Source organism: Ylistrum balloti, unplaced genomic scaffold (assembly GCF_031769215.1).
Source record: "Ylistrum balloti isolate Yb309-2 unplaced genomic scaffold, AGI_CSIRO_Ybal_v1 Utg370274, whole genome shotgun sequence".
In the NCBI taxonomy this organism is placed as follows: Eukaryota; Metazoa; Mollusca; class Bivalvia; order Pectinida; family Pectinidae; genus Ylistrum; species Ylistrum balloti.
This window is the reverse complement of record NW_026782212.1, coordinates 1,205,001-1,232,190: the sequence shown is the minus strand read 5'-3', so window position 1 is coordinate 1,232,190 and position 27,190 is coordinate 1,205,001. Positions and strand designations below refer to the sequence as shown.

Genomic DNA, 27,190 nt, shown 5'->3' with positions numbered 1-27,190 from the left:
ATAATTGACGTTGGTGACACATATGGAGGTATATCTCCAGAAAATGCCCAACATGATGGGTTGAAACTTTTACATTTTGCTTCTCAGATGTTGATCTTGGCCAGGTGAAATGGAAATTTGCAGATGAAACTTTGGGACTTAGTTATGAATTTTAATGTTACAATGAAACATATAGTGAAATTAATTGTGGTCTTAGTCCATGTAAACACTATGAAAATTTCACTTCCTGTAAAGCTAGTTTTTGGTGCGTAGACACAGATTCGAGACTGCCCAAATAGTAATCTCCAACACAAAGCTAAAATATTATCCTGAAAAAAATGAAACCCCACATTGTCCACTTTAACATGACAGGACCAATTTTAGCAAGGATTTTTTTTTCATTTTTAATTAAAACCTTTATAATGGGGTAATCTAATGAGCAAAAAAATCACCAATGGCCACACCGAGAAACTGTGTACTGCTACCTGAACGCAACTCAGCACTTCTAACACCTGCATTTGTACTGCATGCTAATTGCGTTCTCCACACCTGTTTACGTCACTTCGCGAGCGGTCCAGCAAGATCATATATCATACACATATACTATACGTATCACTTCGTATGGTGCGGGCCAGTGAAGCCTGGTAAGTTGACAATGCTGTGGAAGTTGATTGTATCCGGCGCGTTCGTGATTGGTGAGTGTTTGTTTCGAAAGAGGCTTGGAGTCTAAATGTTTGTCTTGTCTTTTCAGGTTCTTTTTCCCTTCAGAAATAAATCATCGAACAAATTTGAAATCAGAGTGATTTGTATATATATATATATATATACCCAACCACACCCCGGTGACAAATGGCGCCCAACGTCGTTTTTGACGAATGAAGGAACCAGGCCCTGACGTCCCTTTATGCACTATATGTGAAATGTACACGTGTCCATCGAACGAGCCGAGATGGCCAGCTCAGCATCACACGGACGTTTGTTTGTGCCGGCCTGATTCGTGTTTCGTGAACTGAGGAGCTCCGGACTCTTTCAGCTCGTCGCCCCTGGAGAGACGGGATTTGGATATGTGACATTTGACTTTTGTGTATTTGTATTTTGTGTGTTGTCTCTTGAGTCGCGTGGAGTACGTAAGTATGAGGTGCAGCACGTGAGTATGGGATTCTGATAGCGAGTGAGCTGAGAAATTGTCAGCTTGCCAGGCTTTGCGCTAGTTAATTTTTGCGATTACTGTAAGTTCCATATTGCTATTGTATGAGCGCGTAGCTAATACCATATTCTATTTTTCTGATCTTTCTAATTATTTTACTGCTACAGCTAACGTCTCCGTTATTAACATCAAACACGACTATAGACAATTGACAACTACATACATTTATCGGCTACTTTTGTCTTGTTATGTGTGTATTCGTGTATTTTTGTTTTATGTGTATATTTTGTTCAATGTTGTTTGTATAGAATTCAGTGTTAGCCTTGTAGGATAGGATAGGTTATATCGTAGATTTGGTTTCATTTTGATTATTGCAGATTTTGGTTCTTTAATCTTAATTTTTCTTTTTTCTGATCAATATAGGATTTCAGGTACATGCAGGCATCTGTGTTCCAGTGTCCTGTACCCAGATCCAGGGTTGACTATTATTTTCAGCATTTGGCAGTACATTCTTACAGAATTTCACAAGTACAGATTGTGCGGGTACGTGGGGGTGAGTACTAACCCTATCTGAGTTTATTGCATTTGGTTGGTTTTTTTTTTCAGCTATATGTGTTATAAATGAATTCAAAGTTGGAAAAGTATATCAATAAGCCCATTGAATGTAGATATACTACTTTAGTCAGTAAACCAATCATTATAACATCCAGTAAAGGGTTTTCATTGCGCAGGAATTTAGATATTGCAAAAAAAATTTAGGTATAGATCTTGAGATTATTTCAAAAGCTGGTGCTAGATTTGCTGATTATTTACCGTGGCTGCGTAAGAATATCCCAGTGCTTGTTGGTCTTCACAACCATATTACTCTTTACGTTTGGCTTGGTACCTGTGATTTGACTGTCAAGCGAGGACCTTTCATTGAGTTGCGTCATGTGACCTGTGAAAGTGCCCATTCCTATTTAGTGCATTACATTACAAGTTTTAGGAAATTCATTTCTTCTTTTTCCTCGGTTAGTTTGATTTTTGTGGAAATTCCTCCCTATTTCATAATAGAGTGGAACCGATCCAAAGGTCATACTGATCCTGAGTCGTTTAAGAGTCAGGAAGCCAGTCTTAGGGAAAGGTTGTGTTTTTTGAATGATTTCCTAAAGTCTGTAAACTATGGCTTGGGAGTTACCTCTCCTTCTTTAAGGGTTGACCTACTTCGTTATAGGAAAGCCAAAAATCAGGAAAACTACAGGGTTTCGGTTAATTTGAAATTGTATAAAGATGGAATTCACCCAGGAGCTATTCTAGCACGCTGCTGGTTGAAAAAATTTGTTGTATCCATTTTGGCTGTGTGTGTGTAACCACTTACATACAGTTTACACCTATATATGTGTAGTTGCTATTTTTAGGTACATATTTTGCTAGGTGGCATCTCAATGCTGGTACCCGATACCGAGTGCCTTGTAGGTAGGGGAACTTCCCAATCACTTGGTTAACTCGAGTCATCATTTGCTAGTTTTGAGTGTAGGTATATTGCCATTGTATATATATTTTATAGTGGATAAATTTTACTTGTTGTATATTTTATATAAGTTGTACTTTGATCTGTCATGGCTTCTAAAGCTACGCCAGGTGACCTAGATAATGAACCCAGCACCAGTGACCTACACAATATATCTCAGGCAGAGATGGAAATGATCAAGGTCCTGAGTGCCACGGGTAAATTCAATATAACACCCAAAAAGGAAAAACTTCCAGGTTTTGGGGAGGGTTTCATTAAGACGAGTACTCCTCATGTTGGTAGGTTTGAGGATGAATATGAGGCCGACCGTGGACAGCTTAGCTATCAGGCTAGTCGCAGGTCTCATCATGATAGTTTGTTGGTTAAGGCCCCAGAAGTACCCAAGATACCTCCATTTTCTGGAGAAAAGCCTCCTATTAAAGGAGACATGACCTATAGGGAATGGCGTTTTGAGGTGCAGTGCCTCACAGATGACCCAGACATTTCAGATAGTGTTTTGGCTCAGGCCATTCGTAGGTCGTTGCGTGGTACAGCGCGACGAATGCTTATGTCATTAGGGAATAGTCCAGATTTGACATTAGTCCTCTCCAAATTGGATAATTTATTTGGAGACATCAGTACAAATGGCATGATTATGCAAGAATTTTTTAATTCTTGTCAAAAACCAGATGAGTCAGTCACAGATTTTGGCTGTCGTCTGGAGTCAATGCTACATGTAGCTGTTGAGCATGGCTATTTGGATAGGTATTCAAAGAGCGAGTTGCTACGGCATAAGTTTTGGACTTCGTTGTCTTCGGATAGATTAAAGAGTCAGACTAGGCATAAGTATGACACTATTAAAGATTTTGACCTGTTGCTTAGGGAAATTAGAAGAGTGGAGAAAGAGTTGAGCTTACAAGATACAGCTAGTGGCTCTAATAACATCAAACCTTCTACAACTTCTTCTTCGAAGGTAAAGGCCCGACAGCAGTCGGTTACCACTGAGTCGGTGTCTGATGTTCAATCACTAGAACAGAGGTTTCAGTCCTTGGAAAAGGATATGAAGGCACAAATGCAGCTGGTTTTGAACAAGCTTGAATTCTTGGCTCTCAAATGGGCGGTCACGGATAAATTTCATGACTATCTGTATGGTACGTCATTTGAAGTGATCACCGATAACAATCCTTTAACTTACGTCCTCACAACGGCAAAGTTAGATGCCACGAGCCACCGTTGGGTAGCTGCTCTGGCAGCGTATGATTTCACAATCTCCTATAGATCGGGGAAGTTGAATACTGATGCTGATAGTTTGTCGCGTCAACCACAACTATTCTCAGATGCTGTAAAGGCAATTTGTCAGTCAGCCTTGGTCTCGGTACCGTTGATTGCCTCAGTGTCAGTTGAGGCCACTCCTCCTTCGGCCGGGGAGGTTGTGGGTTCAGGCACAGAGGTTGGTAAGGTTGATTGGGCTTTGGAGCAGAGGAAAGATCCTGCTCTAGCTAGACTTTGTACTTTATTCAGTAGCGACCTTTTCCCAGGGGGAGAAGTGGCAAAGAATGAGCCGCCTGAGGTACGCAAGTATCTCAGGGAACGCCGGCGCATCTCTTTGGACCAAGGTGTTCTTTTTAGGACAGCTACTGTGGATGGTACTCAGGTCAAGCAGTTGTTGGTACCACCAGCATACAGAGCCCAGGCCTTGAAGGGGGTCCACGATGACGTGGGTCACCAGGGTAAGGACCGAACGCTTTGGTTGGCTAGACAGCGCTTTTACTGGCCTGGTCTAGAGAAAGATGTGGTAGATAGAGTAGAACAGTGTGGGCGGTGTGTTAGGAGGAAGACCCCGGTGAGACGAGCTGCAGGCTTAGTTCCTATTCTCACAAGCCGGCCATTGGAGTTAGTGTGTATAGATTTCCTCAGTTTGGAGAAGTCCAAAGGGGGGTATGAAAACATACTGGTAATAGTGGACCACTTTACACGTTATGCGCAAGCAGTACCGTGTCGTAATCAGTCCGCTCATACCACAGCTAAAGCTTTATACGAGGAATTCATTGTTCATTATGGGTTTCCCGAAAAGCTTCATAGCGACCAGGGCCGCAACTTTGAGAGTAAACTGGTGAAGGAACTATGTAAGCTTGCTGGTGTCAAGAAAACCAGAACTACTCCGTATCACCCAATGGGGAATGGGTCTGCCGAGAGATTCAATCAGACTCTGTTAGACATGCTCGCCACACTGGTCGAGGAAAAAAAAACAGATTGGAAGTCATATGTCCCATCCATGGTTCATGCTTACAATGCTACCAAGAGTGACTCCACCGGTTACTCCCTTCATTTCCTGATGTTTGGGTGGCATCCTAGGCTGGCTGTAGATGCTTTCCTCGGCATCGGTGCAGGTAGTACTGGGGATGGTAACCATGACACCTATGTCCACAAACTGGGAAGAAAACTTGAGTATTCATACCATGCTGCGGCAAAGGAAGCTGGCAGAAAAGCCGACAAAAACAAGGCTAGGTATGATACACGAGTTCGGGAGTGTACCATAGAGGTAGGTGACAAGGTCCTCGTCAGGCAAGTGGGTTTCCAAGGGAAACACAAGCTAGCTGACAGGTGGGAGCATGATCCATATAGGGTGGTGACCATTATAGACGACGAGATCCCTGTCTACAAGGTGCGTAGGGAGAAGGGAACTGGCCCTCTTCGTACCCTGCACCGGAATATGTTGTTGCCATTCACTGCACTACCTACCGATGAACTAGAGGAGCAAGTGAGCCGCAAAGCCCCCACAGCTCCAGCCACTCGGTCAAAGAGGGTGAGCAAGCCTTGTTCTGACTCTGACTCAGACTCAGGTTCCAGTAGTTCACAGGATAGTTGCAGTGGGCGATATGTTATTCCCCAGTGTCGTAGGCAGGAGTTATCTCCCATACGTGATCATGGCACTTTGGGAGGGTCCGGGAGCTCAAATAGGTCAGGAGGCTCCAGGTCAGTATCCGGAGTTGTGGAGATGCCCAGAACAATCTCTCCGATATCGCATAGGGAGTACCGAGGTTCGGAGTCCGTATTGCGGGAGGCTCCAGGGAGCCTGGAGCAGGAAGTCCGTCCGGAAAGAGCTCGGAAACCCCCGGACAGATACGGGGATTGGGTTATGTCTCAACTTGTCAGGGAGGGACCCACCAAAGATGAAATTTATGTTTGAACTATATCCGGGTTTGGTTTTAACTAGGTTATTCATTTTAAATGTGTATTGTTTGCACGTGAATTAGTATTTGTATACTGTTGAGGATATAAGAGAGGGCAAAGTGCCCTGGTACATGGTGCAAAGCACCAGGGTTGTATAGGTGGTACTAAAAATTATTAATTGGAATTTTACTTCCAGCAGGTATCAAAGGCTGATTTTATTCCCAGCAGAGCGGTATTTTATGTTTTTTTACTCACTCTTGGTGGAGGTTGAGATTTGGTACTGTGGTTATTTATGTATTTAAAATACTAATCTGTGAGATCTGTTTTTGTTGCAGTGCTGCAATGTACATATACTGATTTGTTTTATTTTCAGAATTTTGTATACATAGTTTGGTTCTATTGTGGGCAGACCATGTTCCAGGTTGCTGCCGTAGGAATGGGTGATTAATCAAAAGTAGGTTTGATGCTTATGCATTATATCTTAAGTATATTGAAAAATGTGGGACACATTTTCCCCAAGGGGGGGAGTATGTAACCCATGTGTCCACATGTGGTATTTTAATAACAATGTAGCATAGATGCATACTCAGGTATCATATTGTAAATGTCCTTGTTACTGTTTTGTGAATGTGCACGTGACGTTACTAAGTATATGTACACGTGACATGTTGTTTACGTCTCATGTATTGTCCAGTGGAATGTGTGGTATGTGGCCGAACTAGTCCGACGTGACATGGACTTCAACGTGAACGCAACTCAGCACTTCTAACACCTGCATTTGTACTGCATGCTAATTGCGTTCTCCACACCTGTTTACGTCACTTCCTTTGGTTTTCTTTCTATCTGTCTCTCTATGTCCTGGCACTCTACTGCTGGACGTCAGCGCGAGCGGTCCAGCAAGATCATATATCATACACATATACTATACGTATCACTTCGTATGGTGCGGGCCAGTGAAGCCTGGTAAGTTGACAATGCTGTGGAAGTTGATTGTATCCGGCGCGTTCGTGATTGGTGAGTGTTTGTTTTGAAAGAGGCTTGGAGTCTAAATGTTTGTCTTGTCTTTTCAGGTTTTTTTTCCCTTCAGAAATAAATCATCGAACAAATTTGAAATCAGAGTGATTTGTATATATATATATATATATACCCAACCACACCCCGGTGACATAATGATTAAAGATATCTCACCAAACTGTACGCATTGTTATACAGAAGAGACAATATATCACAGTTTTCTGTATTGCAATAGATTTGATCAAGAAAGAAAATATCTCAATTCCAATATACATCCATCAACCAGGTTCTAATGTTACGTGAAAATGAAAACGGTAAACAGAACGGTCGAAGGGAGACAACTCCTAAACATCAGAAACATCAGTTTACTTTACACTAAACACTTTACACAAGCAGTAGGATCACCATGGTACACAGGAAGCCTGTACTAGAAAGGAATAATACTGACTCTCTAATCCATTGGTGCATACTGACACCTCATGAGGTATGTAGTGTCCTCCTCTGTGACCCTCCCCAGCATTCACATTTGTAAAAAAAAATCTTAAACTGTTCAAATAAATAAAACAATAAACACAAATAAACACACCCGTTAAAGTATATCTTAAAACACGACTAAATGTAAAGAAAAATACACAAACTACATATTTAAGAACCTATGTCCGACAAAGATGATACATAAAGAGAACCTCCGGGTACAACGGTCAGGGACCGGTTTGCAGTCGGATTCGGGTCTTCTACCCTACCCTGTAGCATATGGAACCCTGTTAGGGAGGACAATGTGGATATACTGGCTATAGGATCTAGAATTCGAAATCTAAAATATCACACAATAAAACTCAACACACAAACATACAAACCAAATTAACATTATAAAATATAACCACCCTAACCACCACTCCTATATAGGTAGTACTGCTATACTAACTGCGGGTTGTTTAAAATAGTATATAGTTTAGATTAGAAAACTTAATTCCTCTCTATCTATACTAAAATGTAACTTGTTAGAATTAGCACATTACTACTACTAAACACATGACCTAAAACAAAATCCGACCATCCTACCCATGCATGCACTAAAAATCTCTATCTTTCCAAAAACTTAAATCTATCTTTGATAATCTCAGCCTATCATAACACTTTCTACTGCAACATAACTTATCATGCCGAAACCTCTCCTAACCCTTCAGCACATTCACACAAATCACATAGATAACTATGTCGGTATAGCGAACAGATGTATGCGGAAAGAATAGAGTGGAATCACAGAAAACAAAAGACATTTGCAAAGTGATAAAGTAGTTTAGAAAATGTTTGGAAAGATTTTCAAGACGGGACATCAAGTGTTAAATTTCACCTGCACCGAACTAACCACTGACCATTGTCTGGTGGGACTTTAGACCGTGGCTCGTGTGAGGATTGTCCACTCTTGATAAGGTATTATTAGGTCCTGGAACTGTTTTCTAAAACTAGTATAATCAAGCGATCATAGCTACAGACTATTCCACCCCACAGAGGGGATGCAGGTCGCCCCGACAGGTCATCAGAACACTAATACTCGTCGGTGAGACGATACACAGACACGGAAGGAGTCGCGGAGACTGATAACCTGTCAACCAACCAAACAACTAACCAGTCAAGAGGGTCGGTGGTATATTAAGGTATATGTGGAATTTAATGATTATTACATCACGGAAGTAAAATGTTACCATAAATGTTCATACTTATTTACAATTAACACACACACACACATATATATGTGTTTATATTGATATATGTTAATTGTGTGGCATGTTTGTCATTCAGTAGTATCACATATGTTCACAAACCTGAAGGTTTACCTTTACATGTGATTGATCATCAGACAATTACACAATGCATACTGCGTGGCACATGTATAAACATGTACAATACAGACTGTATTATACTTCCCTGGTCATATATAGACCCTACGTAACTATGTATATGTTTCTATGTATGCGAGTTATTAGACCCACTCCCCTACTTAATTGATCATCTTCATATATTAGGTACTTAATAGATAAACAATTTTTGTTGCAAAATAAGGGTCAATGCACACATATATTCATTATATACGCTTATATACAGGAAAGTACACACAGGTCGTGGCACATGTATAAACATTATAGTACATGTGTATACAGAAATGGCTGTATATATACTTCCCCTGACCAGGACCGCCTAAATAGTATAGTATGTATCATAAAATATAAATTGACCATTAGAATTGGTAGGTCAAAATTGGGGAGAGGATAAGTATCGTAATCAAGAAATACACAACTTATGCTATGGTCACATTTCTTATCAGTTTCGTGTCAAAGGTTAAATCCGTATGGGCATGTTTCTAAATAGGTGTAGTTTGTTATCAGAGAGTTTTGGGGAGAGCGATTAGACCCAGCACTCCCCTCTCCTCAATTCTACTTTGTTTAATTGATCACTCTTTTCATATATTAGGCCTAATTTAACTTGTGTAATAAAACTTTACGTTATAAACAATTTTTGCCTGTATGATTTATGGTGAGCGTAAATAATGTATTATGGGGTTTTATCCGAGATACAAGAGATACATGTAGCACTTTAATATCATACTATAGAGTTAGAGCTAAACAACGAACTCTGTCGCTTTGATTAATATCAAGTTTCTGAATCGGTATACCTATTCTGTGACACATGCTAATTGTCACAACTGGTTGTGAAGATATACTGTTTAATTTTATTTATTATATTACAAATTTCACCAGTTACGGATCCTAGATGTAAGAGTGTACGAGAATTTATGTGCATGTGCATGACTTGCTGACTACTACTTTGCAGTTTCGGATGTTACATTTTCCCGATCAAATACTGTATACCAGAGTCGAACCCTGAATACATCAGATATTTCTACATTTAGTCAAATTCGCCATAACTTTACGTTACGAGCATTCTTTATGCTGTGTTATGTCTAGATCGGGCAGCAATACGGAAGTGTGAAATTATTTATCATCATATGATTTATCAAAATAACAGCCCGATAAAATTTATAACGACTACATGAAATAGGAGTATATAACTTGCTTTTTCTAAACTCCCGCTGCAACTTTGTAATGAAGCTTACATAAACAGCATGTCCGAAATGTATGGGATGAAGTAATGGGCAGATTTGATTTGCATCTAGGACACCAGGTCTTATTCTCCTTGTAATGTTTTGTGCATGCCATTGTTTTCTTGATTGTTGAAGTATTTTTTATCTATTTTCAATATGAATTATTTTTTTCTCTTGTGCAAGGAAACAACGAAGTTTATCAATTTCTACCTTACTTTACTATTGTGTTTCCGATAGTGGTTATCTGATGGAGTCTTTTGTTTCCACACTTCCCACGTCCTTAGTCCGACACTCTGACACCAATAGCCAACGGAAGTACAAATTTCTTTACCTTCATTTATTGAATGGAAATGAATAATACTATTAACACGAATGATCGATAATCGAATGTGGGGATATATTTGAGTAGTGGGTTGAGAATTCCTATTTGAGATGACGTAGATTTTAGGACACGTGCGGTACAAATTAATTATTCAAAGAATAGGGAGTATCCTAATAAAACATGTTCGAGTAAGTGGAGTTATGTTGTAGTTAGTGAGCAACAGATTCAACTATTTTGTTTTAAGTTCATAAAATGTCTACCTTAATTTTCACCCTTTCTAAATTGAATTTATTAACAAAAAACTGTTCATCGTTTTAATACTTGATATGTTGTTCTCTTGCTACATGTAATATTGTGATAATATTGTCATGTCATGCTCTTTATTTTGGAGGAAATAAAGACAATGATAAATAATCTATCCTAATCAACATCCTGTGCTGCAACTAGAAAGAGTTATCAGTCAGATTGTCGTTAATGATGCTCTTCAGTGTATCTCATTGGCTGTTTTGTTTACTTAAGCGAATCTCGTTTCAAGAACAAGACACTATTTACGTCGATGAAGCAAAAGACACTCGCCCTTCTAGAGAAATATCTGGTTCTATCGACTAGAGGCTGTGCACCTTGGAGACCTGCTGCGGATATGGGTACGGGCCGGCACGAAAGTCACAATGTCTCCCTCGGATTTTCAAGGGCCGACGGAAGTGCACCGGACACTGCAAGAGCCGCAACTTATCTTGCTTGTGATATTCGAGAAAAGAAAAGTGTATTTCTAAGCTAAAACAGGTAATAAAAAAATGCAACGAAACAACGGACAGAATTCAATACCACGACAAATAATTTACGTTGCCAGACAAGTACAGATAACTAGGATTATCAAATCATGACAAATATTTCCAATTATCTGACTATCAGAAATAACTTAGCCTAAAACAAGGACAAAGGATTACATCAGACTATGACAGATAATTGTAACACGTCCTCTATCCACGACGACGCATTATCAGACCATGACAAATAAATCATACAACCAATTCGGACCCCACTAACCTCACCAAGACGTTTAAGTGACAAGTAGTGTAGGAGAGGTAACCAAAACATGCCCAACCTTGAATTAGGCCATAGAACAAAATCATATGTCAAAACGACATGATTTTTGCACTCAACACCGATGCATCAAAGTCCATGTGACATATGGTGTGGGAGAAAAAACCTAGATATATTAATTTCTTTGATGTCGGTCAAAGGTAAAAATGAAGGCCAGAATGCATTATTCATGACACATTACTCTGTCTTCCCAAGGTGAATCCATATGATGTTACAGTGACCAGTAGTGTAGGAAATACAGCCCGGATAATTTAATGTAGTTCAAATGTCAAAATGTAAAACAGAAAGACCTTGTTTTTGTACTCGACACTCCATCTCACCAAAATACATTCACACCTCTAGTTCCAACGATGAGAACTGTAGGAAAGGAAGACCAAACAAAATGTATATTTGATAAATGTCAAAGGTCGAAATGAAGGACCGAGTTATCTATGTGAACATGTACTGAACCCCATTTTTGTTCACTCCCGACACTGTTCACACGAACACATGCGCAATGCGTAAAATCTCGTCTATTCTGCACTTGCAATCATGGATGTTGCCTATACAGGTGAGTTTTCACCGAGACGTACTCTTTATAAAGTGGTCCATCTCAAAAACATACTTTCAATGAAGGTAGCGCGAAGAATGATCACGAGACTCTATTTGACGATTAACACAATTGCAGAGAGGAATAAAACTTGAAAGTTTGCAGGCGGGTACCTTCACCACTATTGTTGCCAGGCGATTCAGATGTCATGTTAGCACTATCACCAGGCTTGCTGAACGCTTTCAATATACGGATGCGGATTCTGTTTCTGATCGTCCTCGGACGGGGAGACCAAGGGTGGCAACTCATGCCTTCTAAGGTGGTATAAGAAAAATACTTTGAATACATACCTCACCGTCCCAACAACGAGAACTTATTCCCAAAGAAGCTTTGACTTTTGATACATGATACCGTACAGCAAGGGTTCCATACTAAGGTGAATATATGTCTCAAGTGTGAAGTTCCAGTGAGAAGTGATTCATGACACATTGCCTAATCAAGGTGAGTCCATATTTTAAGTACAAATTTCCAACGACAAGTATTAAAGAAGTGGGAGCCCGGACAAGAAAGCTGAAGGACAGTATGAAGATCACAACGCATAAACTACAGTTCCCGATTGGTAATCTGAATTATTCTTACGTTCTATCAACTTCCAGACATCGTCATGGAGTTGATGAACATCAGAACTCCGTCCTCATAAAAAGTTATTGAAATAAGCGACATGTGCATCTATCAGTATTCAAACGATAATTAGGTGCATTTCTAAATACGTAAATACTGCATATTGTGCGTGTACACGCGATAATATTTCGTTTAGTAGTGTTACAAGGTCTAGATATTGATCTTTCAAATGTAAGATGCCTAGGACATTGACCCATCAAGTTTTGTAATATGAATGACGATCAATTGCATTAAAACATTTGAATGGATTTTTGTTAATAATCATTTGGCACCAAGTGACGGTATTTGGACAGTTGCATACTGCGATCAGTTACTGCTATCGCTAGTAACAAGATAAAACTGGTGTAACAAGTCAATTTCCGACTTTCGTTGAGAGTCAAAATTAAGAATTGATATATGGGTAACAAAGTTCGACAAGGCCTAGAAATTTGATATTTTCCATATAAGATGCCCCCGATATTGGCTATCAAGTTTGATAATACGAATGACACTACCGAATTTTCAATGTCACCGGTCAATTGTGTTAAAACCTTGAAATTGCATCTTACCCATAACCAAGAGGACTGGATAATGATAATTGGTCAGTTATATAATGCAATCACATGTTATCGATACTAATTAGAAAAGATTGTGTAAAGTGTCAAGTTCTACAAGGTCTAGAGTCTTGACATTTTATACACAACATATCCAGGTCATTGGATATCAAGTTTGATAAATAGATTACCTTGACCCACGTTCATGTTTACAGGGCCAATTGTATCAAAATCTTTTAATCGTTTGTTATCAATAACTAAGGCACAGGGTTATAATATTTGGCCTGAGGCATATTGAGATGGAAGTTTATTATGACTGTTCAAAAGTATGACCTTGGCCCCTTTGAAGGGCACAGGGATCAAATGTATAATTTTAAGTATTTTGTATCTGTTGATATTTTTTTCAGTACTTGGAAGGATATAAATCAAAATCCAAACCCAACTCAATTATTTGTCTTGCGTGCATTCTAAATACGGTTAAAGATTTCAGATAAAAAAAGGTTTATAAAAAATGGCGAAAACATCAGTGAGATTTGATTAAAAAAATTAAAGTCTTCGTGTCACTGATTTTAAAAGCCTGTAAATTGTAAGCAAATACATTTTAGCTTCAATTATTTCAGTTGTAATTTATAAATATTATGCTCAAAACTGAAAGTAAATAATAAATGTGTTTAAATGTCTACTAAGAAATCTAGCTATAGATCAAGTTGGGTGAAGCATCGGATCTACACGCAAAAAGTTGAGAAATTGTTGACGGCTGTGCTGTCTCGCCTGCTTGACTTTCTTCGAAGGTGTGAAGATACAAGTTCTATATTTGCAAAGGCGATAGACTGAAAAAAACTTTCATACATTGTTAAGCATCATGCCTTTTTATTGTAAAAGTCATTAAAAATATAATTAATTCTTTTCCATATGCTAAATGAATCTATTCTAAATGATAACAATTTCAGTTTCCATGACAATCGGCAATACTTAGCTATTATAGGAATATATACAAATACCATAAAAGTGAACAACATAGATATAATTGAAATTAGATACAATTCAGCCAAATAAGGAAGAAAACTGCTTGTTTAAGCTTCTAGGACTTGTCAGTAACGCTACAAGCTTCATAAGGTAAGTCTTAGATGAGACTGCAGAAAATCAAAATAGGCAACAAGAAATGAAAACAAGAGATCCTAAGGGATTCTTGGTGGCGATCGTCTTTTGATCTTTATTTTCCTTTTAAAAGTTGGATCTTTTCCATTTTTGCTTCTTTTCTCTTACTTTTCTCTTAAAATATTTAAAAAATTCCTCTTAAAAATAGTGGTAATAATCTTTAACTGTCAAAACGAAGGTGGTAACCTATCGGCTGTTAAGTTTTCGGATCAATCTCAAAAAATAGAGCCTAAATGCCAAATTCAATAAAACTCCATCCAATAAATTTATAATTTTTCAGAAATGGTAACACTATACTTTCATAGTCAATATCAGCCATTTTGAATTTCTGATCAGTTGAAAAATCTAAAGGGCACAACCATGGACAAAGGAGTACAAACTTTGTACGTCTAAAGAAACAGCATTACCAAGCTTAATGTCAAATTCAAAGATGGTCGTATATCAGCCATTTTGTTTTTCTGATCCGTCCCGAAATCGGTCTAGGGATCAGGGGATGTGCTAATATAAGATGAAAATGCTCCTTCAGTTTTTGTAAAAACATAGACATAACAAATTTTGACTGCCGAAACCAAAGGTGGCCGTCTGCGAGCCTTTTGCTGATCAGTTCAAAAATTAAAAGGACACTAGGTACAAAGGGGCATCTACATATGACTTGAGAAAAATCTATCAAAACTTCTCGTGAAATGTTCACCTGTCGGCCATTTTGTTTTCCCTATCAGTCCAAAAATACATCATGCATACCTATAGACCAATGCAAACCTGCAAATGAAATTTGAGAATGTTCCATCAAAACGCCTCCAGAATTAGCGGTAGCAATCTATTAATATTTATGCATAACTAGGAATTAAAATGAACATACATTTAAAGATGATTCACTCAATTCTTCTCAAGAAATAGCGATACCGAGAACTGTTGAAGGATGAACAATGGACGAAAGGCGATATTATTCTATCGTCAAATGGCGGGCTGGAAACTAGATGAAGAGGTTCACAGACGAAAAAAAAAAAAAAAAAATCATGAAAATCAATATTGCGTAATAAAAAAAATCAAGTTTATATTATATTCTGAACATTGTCACTATATAAAAGATATATCAATATGTATATATCAAGGGTTATTTACAACATGACCTTTCAGTAACATATACAGATATAACTGAATTTCATAATACAATTTGTAAGTGTTTCAACCAAGACATCATGCATATTTAGATTAAAAACATGTGCAATGTATATTTCAAATATGTATATGTACATAAAGTTAAAGCCAAAATAAAGTTGTAGATATCAATATGCAAAAGTATCAATACCTCAAGCACGGATAGTTTTTTTTCCATTGAAGCCAGTCAACATTATTCATTATTAGCAAAATAGGTTTGGGTTTGTGATCTTTCTAGGGATTTTGACATCATAGCATTTTAAAGACTTTTCATTAATTAATTTGGTAATGCAAGATAGCTTATCCAAAGCGTACTCGCAACGTTCCAATGCATCTACGCAATCATTTTTCTTTTGTAGCATCCTTGAAAAACGCAATAAAGAAACCTGGTTAAATAAAATCCAAATAATTTCAAATATTTTACTTCAACATGGCTACACCTCGATGGCTCTCTTTGGAACGGGATTGTAAATGATGTCAAAACGTGTTTCCGTCCGTCAGGACATAATGAAAACCTCAAATTTCCATGTTATACTAAAATATGGATATTATGCAGTATCTAACAATCTCAAATAAAGTACTCTAAACACTTTGGGGCTGGTCTTGTCCTGAACTGTTTTCAAAGTAAATGTGCGAACTTTCCACCCTTCGCTATCATAAAACATCCACTTCCCTTTCCTCCAAATCATACATCTATTATGTCGGTATGAAGTTCTATCACCATGTATGGTGACTGTGTAGTGCATGTAGTTATTATCATTAACCTTTTATAAAATATATCAAGCCGGAAAAAGATGCCTTTTAGTGACAATGGTACATACCTTAACATGTTCCTCTTACATGTATTGGCTAGAAAATATACCCAAAATCTGACCAGATCTAGCAATGAATGTTATGATACTATAGGGAAAAAATGACTGGGAATGAGACAAAACGCCACTAACAAATATGGCAACATAACTTAACAAATTAAATAGCATAAGATGACAGGGACAAAATTTTCAGAAAGGGATACAAAACATAAGATATCGTCATATTAAAAATTCAAAGAAACAGCATTTACTTGTCTATCAAATTATTTACCTTTATTCGCATATAACTATATCTGTGGGTTCTACGTTGTTGGGTATTTCTGAAATGTTCAATTTTTCAATTGTGTATTAAAGGTTGCCGACCCAAATCATAATCCAGTTTTCCCATTAATGAAGAATATTTGCCGCTGCAATAAAGATAAACAAATTTAAAATTGATGTTTTTAAACTGGCATTGATATTAAATGCAAAAACATTTACATAAACAAAAAAAAAAAAACAAAAAAACAAACAAAACAAAAAAACAAAACAAAACAAAAACAAAAAAAAACAAAAACAAGAGGCCCAAGGGCATTAAGAGTCATCTCACTATGAAAATCCTATATATGATAGAGGCCAAATAGGCCTGAAATAAATTGCTCAGCTACACTACAACTGACATAGAAGACATTGGTTGGTTCTTAAAGACACTTTCTGCAAATTTGGAATCATACTTTTTATACATGCACTACACATATGCCATTACTCCGAACATACTGCTTGTTCAAAAAAGCATGCTACAAGCTCAATATCAAGATCCTTGATCTTTCGGTTATTGAGAAGAAGTTGCTTAAACATTTCAAAATATTTGACCACTGTGACTTTGACAGTACATCTATGTGAACAAACTTGGTAGCCATTCATCCTTGCATGGTACATGACCAATATCAGCACAATGGAACTTTCGGTAATTGATAAGTCATTTAAATATTTCAACACATTTTACCCATGTGACTTTGAATGTGGGACAAGGTAATTCATTTTAATAAACTTGGTAGCCCTTTATCACAGCATGCTAAATGCGCAATATCAGTACCATGGATTTTTTGGTTATTGAAAAGAAGTCGCTTAAACATTTCAACATAGTGACATACTGTAACATTGAAAGCAAATCAAGGTCATTCAGTGACATACTGTAACATTGAAAGCAAATCAAGGTCATTCATACATTAACAAACTAACCCTAACTCCAATTATGCTACAGGCCTGATATCAGCACCCTGGGCTTTATTATTTAAATTTGGTTATTGAGGGGAAGTCGTTTAAACATTGTAATATACAGTTGAAACTCGTTGTCTCGAAATCGCTATTTCGAAATCCCGTTAAAGTCAAAATCATTTTCATGTTCCTATGGTTTTCCTTCTATATCTTCTACAATTCTAGTTCGCATGACTCGAATTTCATTGAGTAGAAATTTGGGTTGAGTTGAATCGATTTTTCAGTACTTATATCTTCAACCTGATATAAATGTTTCCTTTGAGTCGAAATTCGGATAAGTCGAACTATTTTCCACTGTCCTTTTAATTTCGAGATAACAAGTTTCCACTGTATTTAACCCCTATTACTTTGAGAACAGGTCAAGGTCATCTATATAAAAAAAACCTGGTAGCTCTTCATCTCATCATGCTGCAAGCCCAATATCATCACCATGGGCCTTTTGGTTATTGAGAAGTTTTTAAGATATTTGACCTCTGTGGCCTTGAAAGTAAGACAATCTCATTCATATCATAGAAGTGGGTAACCTTTTATCCTATCATGTTACAAGCCCAATATCAATACCCTGAGCCTTCTGGTTATTGAGAAGAAGTAATTTGAATGGAAGATTTAAGCACGGCGGGCGGCGCACGACAGACGGAACACGATGGTTATGGATCACCGTTACCCTTTGGATCAGATGACATACAACACCTTATCCCCGAGACACATCGAAGGTTTGAAATAACAACTCTGATTTGATAAACAGTAAAGTGTCCACTAATCCCGTAGGTAAGATGCCAATTTGAATCATTCTGCAGTTTTTCAATGATAAGCCTTAGTTTTAGTACGTTCTTCTACAAAACTAATTGTAACAATTGGCCTGTATCGTTCACACGGTATTCATTGTTCATCAAAAATTCATAAACACTTGACCATTAACATTTAAAGTGGACACACAAATTTCAACTGCAAACATAAGCTTCTGACACTCAGTTCTAAACAGTGGCAGTTATGGCCCTGATTAAATGCAGCATGTCATTTATTTTTCATTTTCTTCTCTCTCTTAATTTGTCAGATTTTTGCCTAGAAACACATTTCCAGCATATCTTCTGCTTCTCAGACTTTTGGTTTTTTTCATAAGAAGTCTTTGACCCTTGTCACCTAGAATATGGTTCAATGTAACTTCTTTTTACAACCTTTTGTCTTCATCCAAGAGATCTACTTACCAAATGTCACTTTTCTAAAACTTTTGGTTTATCAAGAGAATTTCAGCCATTGTGATCTGGAATATAGGTCAGGGTTATTTCTTTTCGCAAGTGTTGTCAGTCTTCATCTAAGAGATTTACGACCCAAATTCCATGATTCCTAAAATTGGTCAGGTGATCAGCTAAATGCAATGCTTCTATGCATTTTGTTAATCAGAAGAAGTTGTTTAAAGTTTTTAGAAAAAATACTTCAGTGACATTGAAGATAATTTCTTTATTGCTAACTTGGTCCGGGTTCATCCTTTGAACTTAATGGCCAAATATCATGCTTCTGCGCATTTTGGTTCGAAAGAAGTTTTTCTTAAGATTTTAACAAAGTTTACCTTACTGACCTCTAATATGGATTAAGGTAATTTCTTTTCTTAAACTTTGTCGGGATTCGTATTGGGAATCTATCAGCTAAAAATCATGCTTCTGGACATGCATTGTGGCTAACCAGAAAAAGTTTGTCAAAGATTTGAATAAATCTGACTCTGATACCTTGCATATAAATCAAGGTCACTTCTTATTCCAAACTTTGCCCCAAAGAACTACCTGCCAAATATCATGTAGTAACAGTAGAAGTCTGTTACCTTGAATATAGGTCAAGGTAATTTCTTTCTCGGAACCAATCAGCTACTCACAATGCTTCTACGCCTTTTGGTAAATCAGAAAAGGCTGTTTTCATATACAATGCAATCATCAATGAATGGCCACAACTGGTTTTTCTACATTTCACAATAGCCAAAAAGATCATAGAACGTTTGTCCACTTTACTGTTTATGTCATACGGCAATATAGTGTCTGCAACAAAGAATAAGTTTAGAAACAGTCTTCATCTCCATAACACTGAGTTGGAAAGCAGGTCGCAATGAGGAGGGTGAAATCGTTAGTATGCATTGAAGTCTATTGATACTCTTAGTCCGATATAATGTATTCGCGCATAAAATATTATATCTATCGTCAATCACAGCAGTTTTCATTCAGTTATTCGGAATGACATTTTCTGTGGAAAGAAAGTTACTGGATTTAATTTCTTTACAACTCTGATGATTAGTTAAGTGTGATTTGGATATCTGGTATGAAAATTACGATAAAGCTTCGTTTGAATTAACATAGTCTATCACTCTGATAGTACTTGTAATTGAAATTAAAAGAAATATTATTAAAAGTTGGATCCAAACATTTCAACAATAGAATACCAAAAAATAATTCTCAAGGTAGGTATCCTATAACTCTTTTTTGTTCTAGATCAGATGATCGTGTGTGAAATTTGATGAAATCTCTTCAGAAATGAAGCCATTTCATTACTGAAAAAGGATTTTCTAAAACCAGTAAGAATGTCTTTGACGCTGAAGAACTCATGCGGGATATTATGGTCCTTTATATGAATGTTGAGCTAGAGCAAAATCTCTCACGAAATCAATCCATTACAAGAACATTTTCTAAAAAGTCAGTGTCAGTGAAACCTTAAGGAAATGACGGCACCAAAGTACTGACTAGGGCATTCTAGTGAGAGGCTCTGTTTTGATGAATCTGAAACCTGTGACCTTGAACATGTTTCAAGGTAATTTTTCACAGACATTTTAGAGCTTCATCCCAGGAAACTACCAGCTAAACACATAATTGTAGGTCTTTTGCACTAAAAATATGTTTTAAGTTCTACTATACAACAACCACAATGCTGAAGGATAAAATTACTCTCGGGATACTAACTACCAGAAACAGAACTTTACTGCATCAACAGGCCAGAGCGGGGGAGTCGCTGGGTTCTCGGATAGGAAATTACAATACTTAACGTGTTGGTGATAATGAAAATTAAAGACATACCACATACGTGCATTGATACAAAAGTATCATACAATTTTAATTGTGTATTTCAAACCATAATGACGAAAATGAGATTTAGGTTATGATTGTGCGACTTTCAAACCATTCATCAAAATTACCGCGTCGTAAATACCTCGACGTCATCCATTTAGGAATATCAATTTCTTACACATATGATATTGTACTGATATCCTAAAATTATATTCGAGTTTTGACAGAGTTGGATCCTACATGAAGAGATTTGAAAACATAGAGAATGTGTTTACCTTTACACCATCTAGTGTGAATAATTATGTGAGATGATATAAGATATCTACAGGGTTCTTTTTCCGCGTATCCTATTGTGGAAAATTTCCTTGACAGGGATGATATGACTAACTTTATCGAAAACTTAAAATATCAGTTTGTTAAAACTTTCCTAGTTGTATTTCTAAAATTGCCAGAAGTTGCCAATGAGTGGCCACTTCATCAGCTAGTATTGGCAAAATTACAACTGTTAGTTTTTCAAGCAGACGTAGTGTTAGCTCGTCTGACACACAAGCCTTTGTTTATAACGCGAAGTGTAATTGTGATGTTCTCCATAGAGGGTATGAAGGCTTACATTTAACCTATTTTGTTTTTTAAAGTATTGTTCATTGGTGTTGTCTGTGTTTGGAAGGCTGACTGGAATTTAGTGCATATGACTTTTTAATCAGCAATCACCAAACTATCGTGTTTCAAGAATAACATACCACTATTAATCAGTTTTCCTACTTTTTATATATGGCCAAAGTTTGTTCATGTTGGGATGTCATAAGTTATGATGCTTTCTTCGTAGTTCCAATAACATCGTTTGTTGATTTGTTTATGAGGTTGCGTCGTAAAGATTCTCCATCTTTTTGTATAATCTTTTTAGTGAGTTTCTTAGTCTGACGTTCTTTCGTTGGGTTTAAGCTTTCTTTGTGAAATAGGCTTACAGACGAAGTTGTGTATGTGGAATTCAGAGTATGCACAGAGTTCATCAGCTGTGTTGGTGTGGGTAAGTGAATTGTATCGATCATTAACATCACTTCTCAAAGTATCCCATTTCGCTTTATTGTACGAAGGGGCATTTCTTTGGACTTGCTTAGTATTCACCAGAACTGCGTGCTTAGTTTACAAAGGAGCCATGTTAAAATCAGGAAAGACAAGTCAAATAGCAGAGAACTGTGGTACAGGTTTGGCATGATACCCCCGTGTCCACTTTCAGAATGCAGAAATACTGAAACTTCTGATGAACATCCTGTTTGATTTTGATATTTATAGTTTCACGTATAACAATGTGAACAGAGTAGAAAGAAAACGTCCACAAGTATACAAGCTCACACAAACTTTCAAAAGGGAAAATCGCTCCATACTTAATTACTTTGTCTTCTTTATGTATGTCAGCATCCTAAATTTGAAACATTATCCATCGGAGGCTTCAGTTGTTGTGTAGAAAGCTGTACAAAAAACACAAGTGAATAACGCTAATTCATTCATAGTTGGAATTAGATACATGAGATTCAAACAGTGACTGAAACTGCATAAGACAGGTGTCACGTCCTTTAGTGATCTGAAGGGCTTATATTCTCAAATTTTGGAGGCAACTGGGAAAAAACCCAAGTTATCGTTGTTGTCATAATCTAAATAGGGAGGTGCACTAGCCCCATAATTTAAGAAATTTAGAAAATGTGAACCTTGACATTATTCTAAAATATTTTATTTGTGGCATGTAAGTTTCGAAAAACTAATGTTCATTAGCAGTGTCTACTATCAGCTATCTGAAAGATTGTACTCAAGTGAAAAGCACCTTTTAATACAAATTTAGAGTAAGATACATTGGAGCCAATAAAACTGCATCACAATTTCATCGATAACACAATATTGAGCAACAATCCTTTAATGTTCATGTGCGAATTAGCACCTTTATACCAATATAAGCACTTCGAAAAAAAAGTATAGAATTAGCTAGTATAGGTGATTTGCGGATCATTAACTGGTACACGGAATTGGCGAGTCATCATCGGGTACATGTAATTGGCGGACTAAAGCTTCAAGAACATTCTCACGAAAGTACAAGTATAAAGGGTGTAATAAACACCCATCTGAGTTTTAGGAGAGACATGCTCTGTAGTTTGTCGCTTGCAGCAGACATGCAAACAATGATAATAATTACACTGCACATGTCACCATCAGTCTACAAACTTTGATTATGTAGTGTATTTATTGATCAGTTCCATTCCTGAAGTAATTACAAAAACGAATAATATATATAGAACGAGTGAATAACATCAACCGGGTTTATCGGCACCTTAATTGCCAGCGGGACACTATTGAAGCGTAAGGAATATATTAGTTTCATTCATGAAATCTTAATGAACAACGGTGCTTTTTCGTACAAATACGTGACGGCAGTTATCACGGTAAACATTATATAAGCTGAAATCTTAAAAAATCGCCCGACTATTTTTTTAAGACTGTCCCTTCATATACTTCCTTTGTAGTTTTTTTCCTGACTGAATTAAATACTAATGTACCAATATGATAACGTTCATATCTATGATAGAATTGTATTGTCAAACATAAATTGGAAGAGAGAAATAACATAATGGTTGAATACCACTTTTGTTTATGAAATGAAATATATTAAAGTTGATTTACCATACTTTATGTTTCTATGGTTAGCTATCAAGTACACGTGCTTCTTTTGGAGTTTAGAAGCCGCCAAATGGTTTGTTAAGAAACATATCAGACATGAATTATTACCGCATCATTCAGTAATATATATTGCATGTAATATTTTCCGTGTCCCATTCCGGCCTGATAATATGAACACACGGAATTTGCTAATAACACCTGTGGTGTGACACTTGTGAATTAGATACTGATGACGTCAGCTTAGATGTCACTAGACTGCTCCAACTGTGATATAAGCAAGGCGGTGAGTTCCTCCTGAGAACTATAAACAGACGATAAGCTTAGGGTTCGTGTGTCTGGGTCAAAAATTGGTGGCTCGGACACCGCATGGTCGTGGAACCGTATGTGGAGCTGATCTACACACAAACAATCAAAATAGCACCACTTCATCAACATTTGGGCTATTTCATGTGTCGTCATCCTCATAATGGCCACTTCCAGGTACATTTTTGTCCTCTTTTCCTCCATCCCTGCACAAGTGTTTTGCTCTGCAGGGCTAAAGATAAAGTTTACTTTTTCGAACAATTTCATTGCATTTGGCGAAAGGCGTGCATACAACTCGAACACGTTGTGTTCAGTAATGACCGGTAACTTGCTGGAGAAGCTCGATACGAACCCTGCACTGATACCAGACAGGGCCCAGTATGGACTTCGTATCAAGTGGTACCTAGACAGACGTAGAATCAGACCTTCGAATGTACACGGAAATGGTTTCACTTTATTTCCGTAAAAGTGTAACACCCTACAAAGATTTCTCAGTGTAGGGTGTGAAAACTCTGTCATGTTATATCTCATCTCCTTCTTTGCCTCACTCACAACGTTTTTCTCTGACTCAGACATAACATTATAGAACGACGTTGTTAATTGGCTGTCTGAACACTTCTCTGTCAATATTACCGCTGTACAAGCTTGTGCTAGTTTCACGGGCCAGTAGTCGAACAATACCAGTCCATGGTATAGTACTTTCCCTAACAGAACAAAAAAGTCTTCATCTTTGTCGAGGTCAACTGTAGGGACATACTCCCGATCTCCCTTGAAGAACCGATGAAATATTTCTCTCCAAAACATAACAAAGAGCGTGGCTGTCGGGATAGCATGATTTTGATCAGTTGGCGACCTGTCGTTAGCCATAAACACCCGGATGTGATGACTAACAAAGTTTATATTTTCCTTGTAAAACTTTAAGACGTCATCTACGAGGTGTTCTTTACGGATCGTCACACTCAATGGACTTTGAAGAAGTGCTCTGTAGGCTTTAACGATATTGGTAAGTTTAGAATTTTCTGGAAGAAAATGATAATTAAATCAGATTAATTCCCTAATGCATTAAAATAAAAGAAAATACATGTGAACATGTATATAATAATGGCATAGGTCAAACAATGAGCTATTTTACGACGAAGGTTAATTATTAATATGTTGGCGTTGAAAATGCCTACCATTGAACACCACATCAGTATTGTTATTGGAGGGGACGTCAGGATATGTTGGGCTCCTTACTGACGGTTGTTCAGCAGGTTTGGACGATCTAGTCGTCAATGGACACGAGTCTCGTCGTTCTTTCTTCACAATTACCTCATGCTCTTCCTATCAAATAAAGAATCAAATCAATAAACAGATTATAGAATCTCCTTTTGACACGGCCAGAAGTATTTCATTATCGGATTCAGAGCTAATGCTTTGAAGTTTGAGTCAATCGTTGCTTTGGTAGTGTTGCCAACATTGCTATGGTAGTGTTACTAACGTTGCTATGGGAGTGTTGTTAATGTTGCTATGGTAATGTTGATAAGATTCAGTGTGACTGTCTGTATGGAAAAGAACCATTTGATATCACGTTTTTATACTTGTTATATAGAATCGTATGCTACTATAGCACGCTGTTTCGTTGATATTCCTTTGATACATTACAGGCTACAGGTACACATGTTACATTACTACACAATTAGTCATTATTTAGATATATAGAAATTCTGACGAAAACGTCTCACAATATCTCTTTAATGAACTTCTACTGCAGCTGAATTCAACTTGGTAAGAAAAGAAAGGATACTTGATGGCATGACTATGAAAAATAGATATTCTGTTATACTCGTGAAATATATATGACATGTGTGAAACCTTTGATATTTACAGAAAAAGAGTCTATCAAAATATGGAAATAAATGTCTGGGAGATAGCATCACCCCGGATATGTCGACACTACACTTGGCAACAAGACGACATATTTTCAAATGTGGCTTTACGTTGCATTCCACAATTTCAAACTGTTCCTGGTAAGAATATCTCATAAAACTGTTTTAATTTACCAGGTTAGAGAAAGAACATTTGTTTCCCAATAATTCAATGCAGTGATTAAAAGCCAGCACTTCGAGTGATTTAAACTACAAAAGATAGTTTCATTAGAAAATTTTACAAAAAATATTCATTGCAATGATGATACCGGTTTTTATGAAATTGACTAATTTCTTTACTTTACTGACTCAAATATAAAAAATGTGTGTATGTATATATATATAATTGACATGTCCCTACATATTGTACTAGCAAACTTGTATTAAATCAGGGACGTATAATTCTGTAATTACCTCATTTTCTATAGAGTTGAAAGACGATATTACGGGCAGACGCATTGTACTCGTGGGAATCGACGGAGTCATGACAGAAGTCATCTGTAATGTCAGTTGCGCTGGAGAAGCAACTGGGGTAGGTCTGCCATCTAGAAACGGTGTCTCTGTCTCGTCAAGCGTCATGTGATCGATTTGATCTGATGAAATTTGAATGAAATAGTCCTCCCCTGTCCTGTATATGACCGACTGCGGACGGTCATTGTCATTATCCTGCAGAGATAAAACAACACCATTACTTCCGGCACTATTAATATTCATTGGTGGTTAAAATTCATTATAACAATTAATGATAGCCTTTCGGTCATTGCATTATGATGTAATTTCATTTGATGTATGTAATTTAGAGTCGCGCGATTTTATCTTACGTAGGGTATGACAATAAGATAGCCCTGGTACTTCATATCTTTGATTCCCCTTGGTGTATCATGCTCGACGCGCAGAAGCCGTCTCTGTTTGTCGATTTTGTAGACGTCCCATTTTCGGCTTATCAGGTTTGGAAATAGTGTCCTTATGAATTCCCTGAACTGAGCGGCATTATACGACAGATTGATATGTGTCTTTTGGGCAATACCATCGTTGTAGGCCTGTGCTGGATACCCTGGAACAATATAGTATACAGAGAGTTTAATCCAGAATGTTGTTTATTTGAATAAATTATTATCAGTATTGAACACACTAACCAACCCCTCAACTCCCCACTGGTTTCTAGTGCCATGTCCTGTTGTAATCATGCTACAAGTAAAATGTAATTATTTGAAGAAAAATTCAGAACGAGGCTAAAGTTTGTTTAGATAAGAAAACCACCAAAACAGTAAAGAGTCATAGTTTATAGATGTTTACACATATACTTAAATATTTACATTTAAAAAGAAATATCATGAGCATAAACTTAAATAAATTAAAAAGACAAGTAATACCAGCTGCTGGGTGCCCATGACCTTACCTCCAAGATTATCAAAGAACAGTCATCGTGTGACTATGCCTCCCATAGTGAACTTTACATGGAAGAGTATGCTACTTAGTTGACTTAAGCTTGTTTTCCCAACCCAGATGTAAAGGATTTCAGTATAATATCGTTAAATCTGCAGAACAAATATTATTGAAACTAACTGAACTATTCTAGATTCTTATCAAACTTAGTCATTATAAAACAACTTTATGAAGAATCAATAATTTTATTATTTTAAATGCCTGTTACCGGTGTCATTTTTATCCCAAGATTATGTACAGCGCAAGGGTCCCAAGTATGGTGGCTGATTTCTGCCACTTCGTTGTTTCGCTAATAATGTCGTCCCACTAACTATCGAATTTTCGCTGCGACAAAACGCTTATCATCGTTATGTCGCTTCGCTC

The 27,190-nt window shown here is 37.2% G+C and overlaps 1 protein-coding gene across 1 annotated transcript in view; it reads right to left on the bottom strand.

Annotated features, from left to right (window-relative positions):
• Positions 1-23,390: 23,390 nt before the first annotated feature.
• Positions 23,391-27,190, bottom strand: part of LOC132552740 (uncharacterized) — a 12,584-nt gene continuing 8,784 nt past the window's right edge. Inside the window, 4 exon segments of the mRNA XM_060216934.1 lie at positions 23,391-24,493; positions 24,650-24,797; positions 25,796-26,047; positions 26,203-26,435. Of these exon segments, the coding sequence (XP_060072917.1) occupies positions 23,391-24,493; positions 24,650-24,797; positions 25,796-26,047; positions 26,203-26,435 (1,736 nt within the window).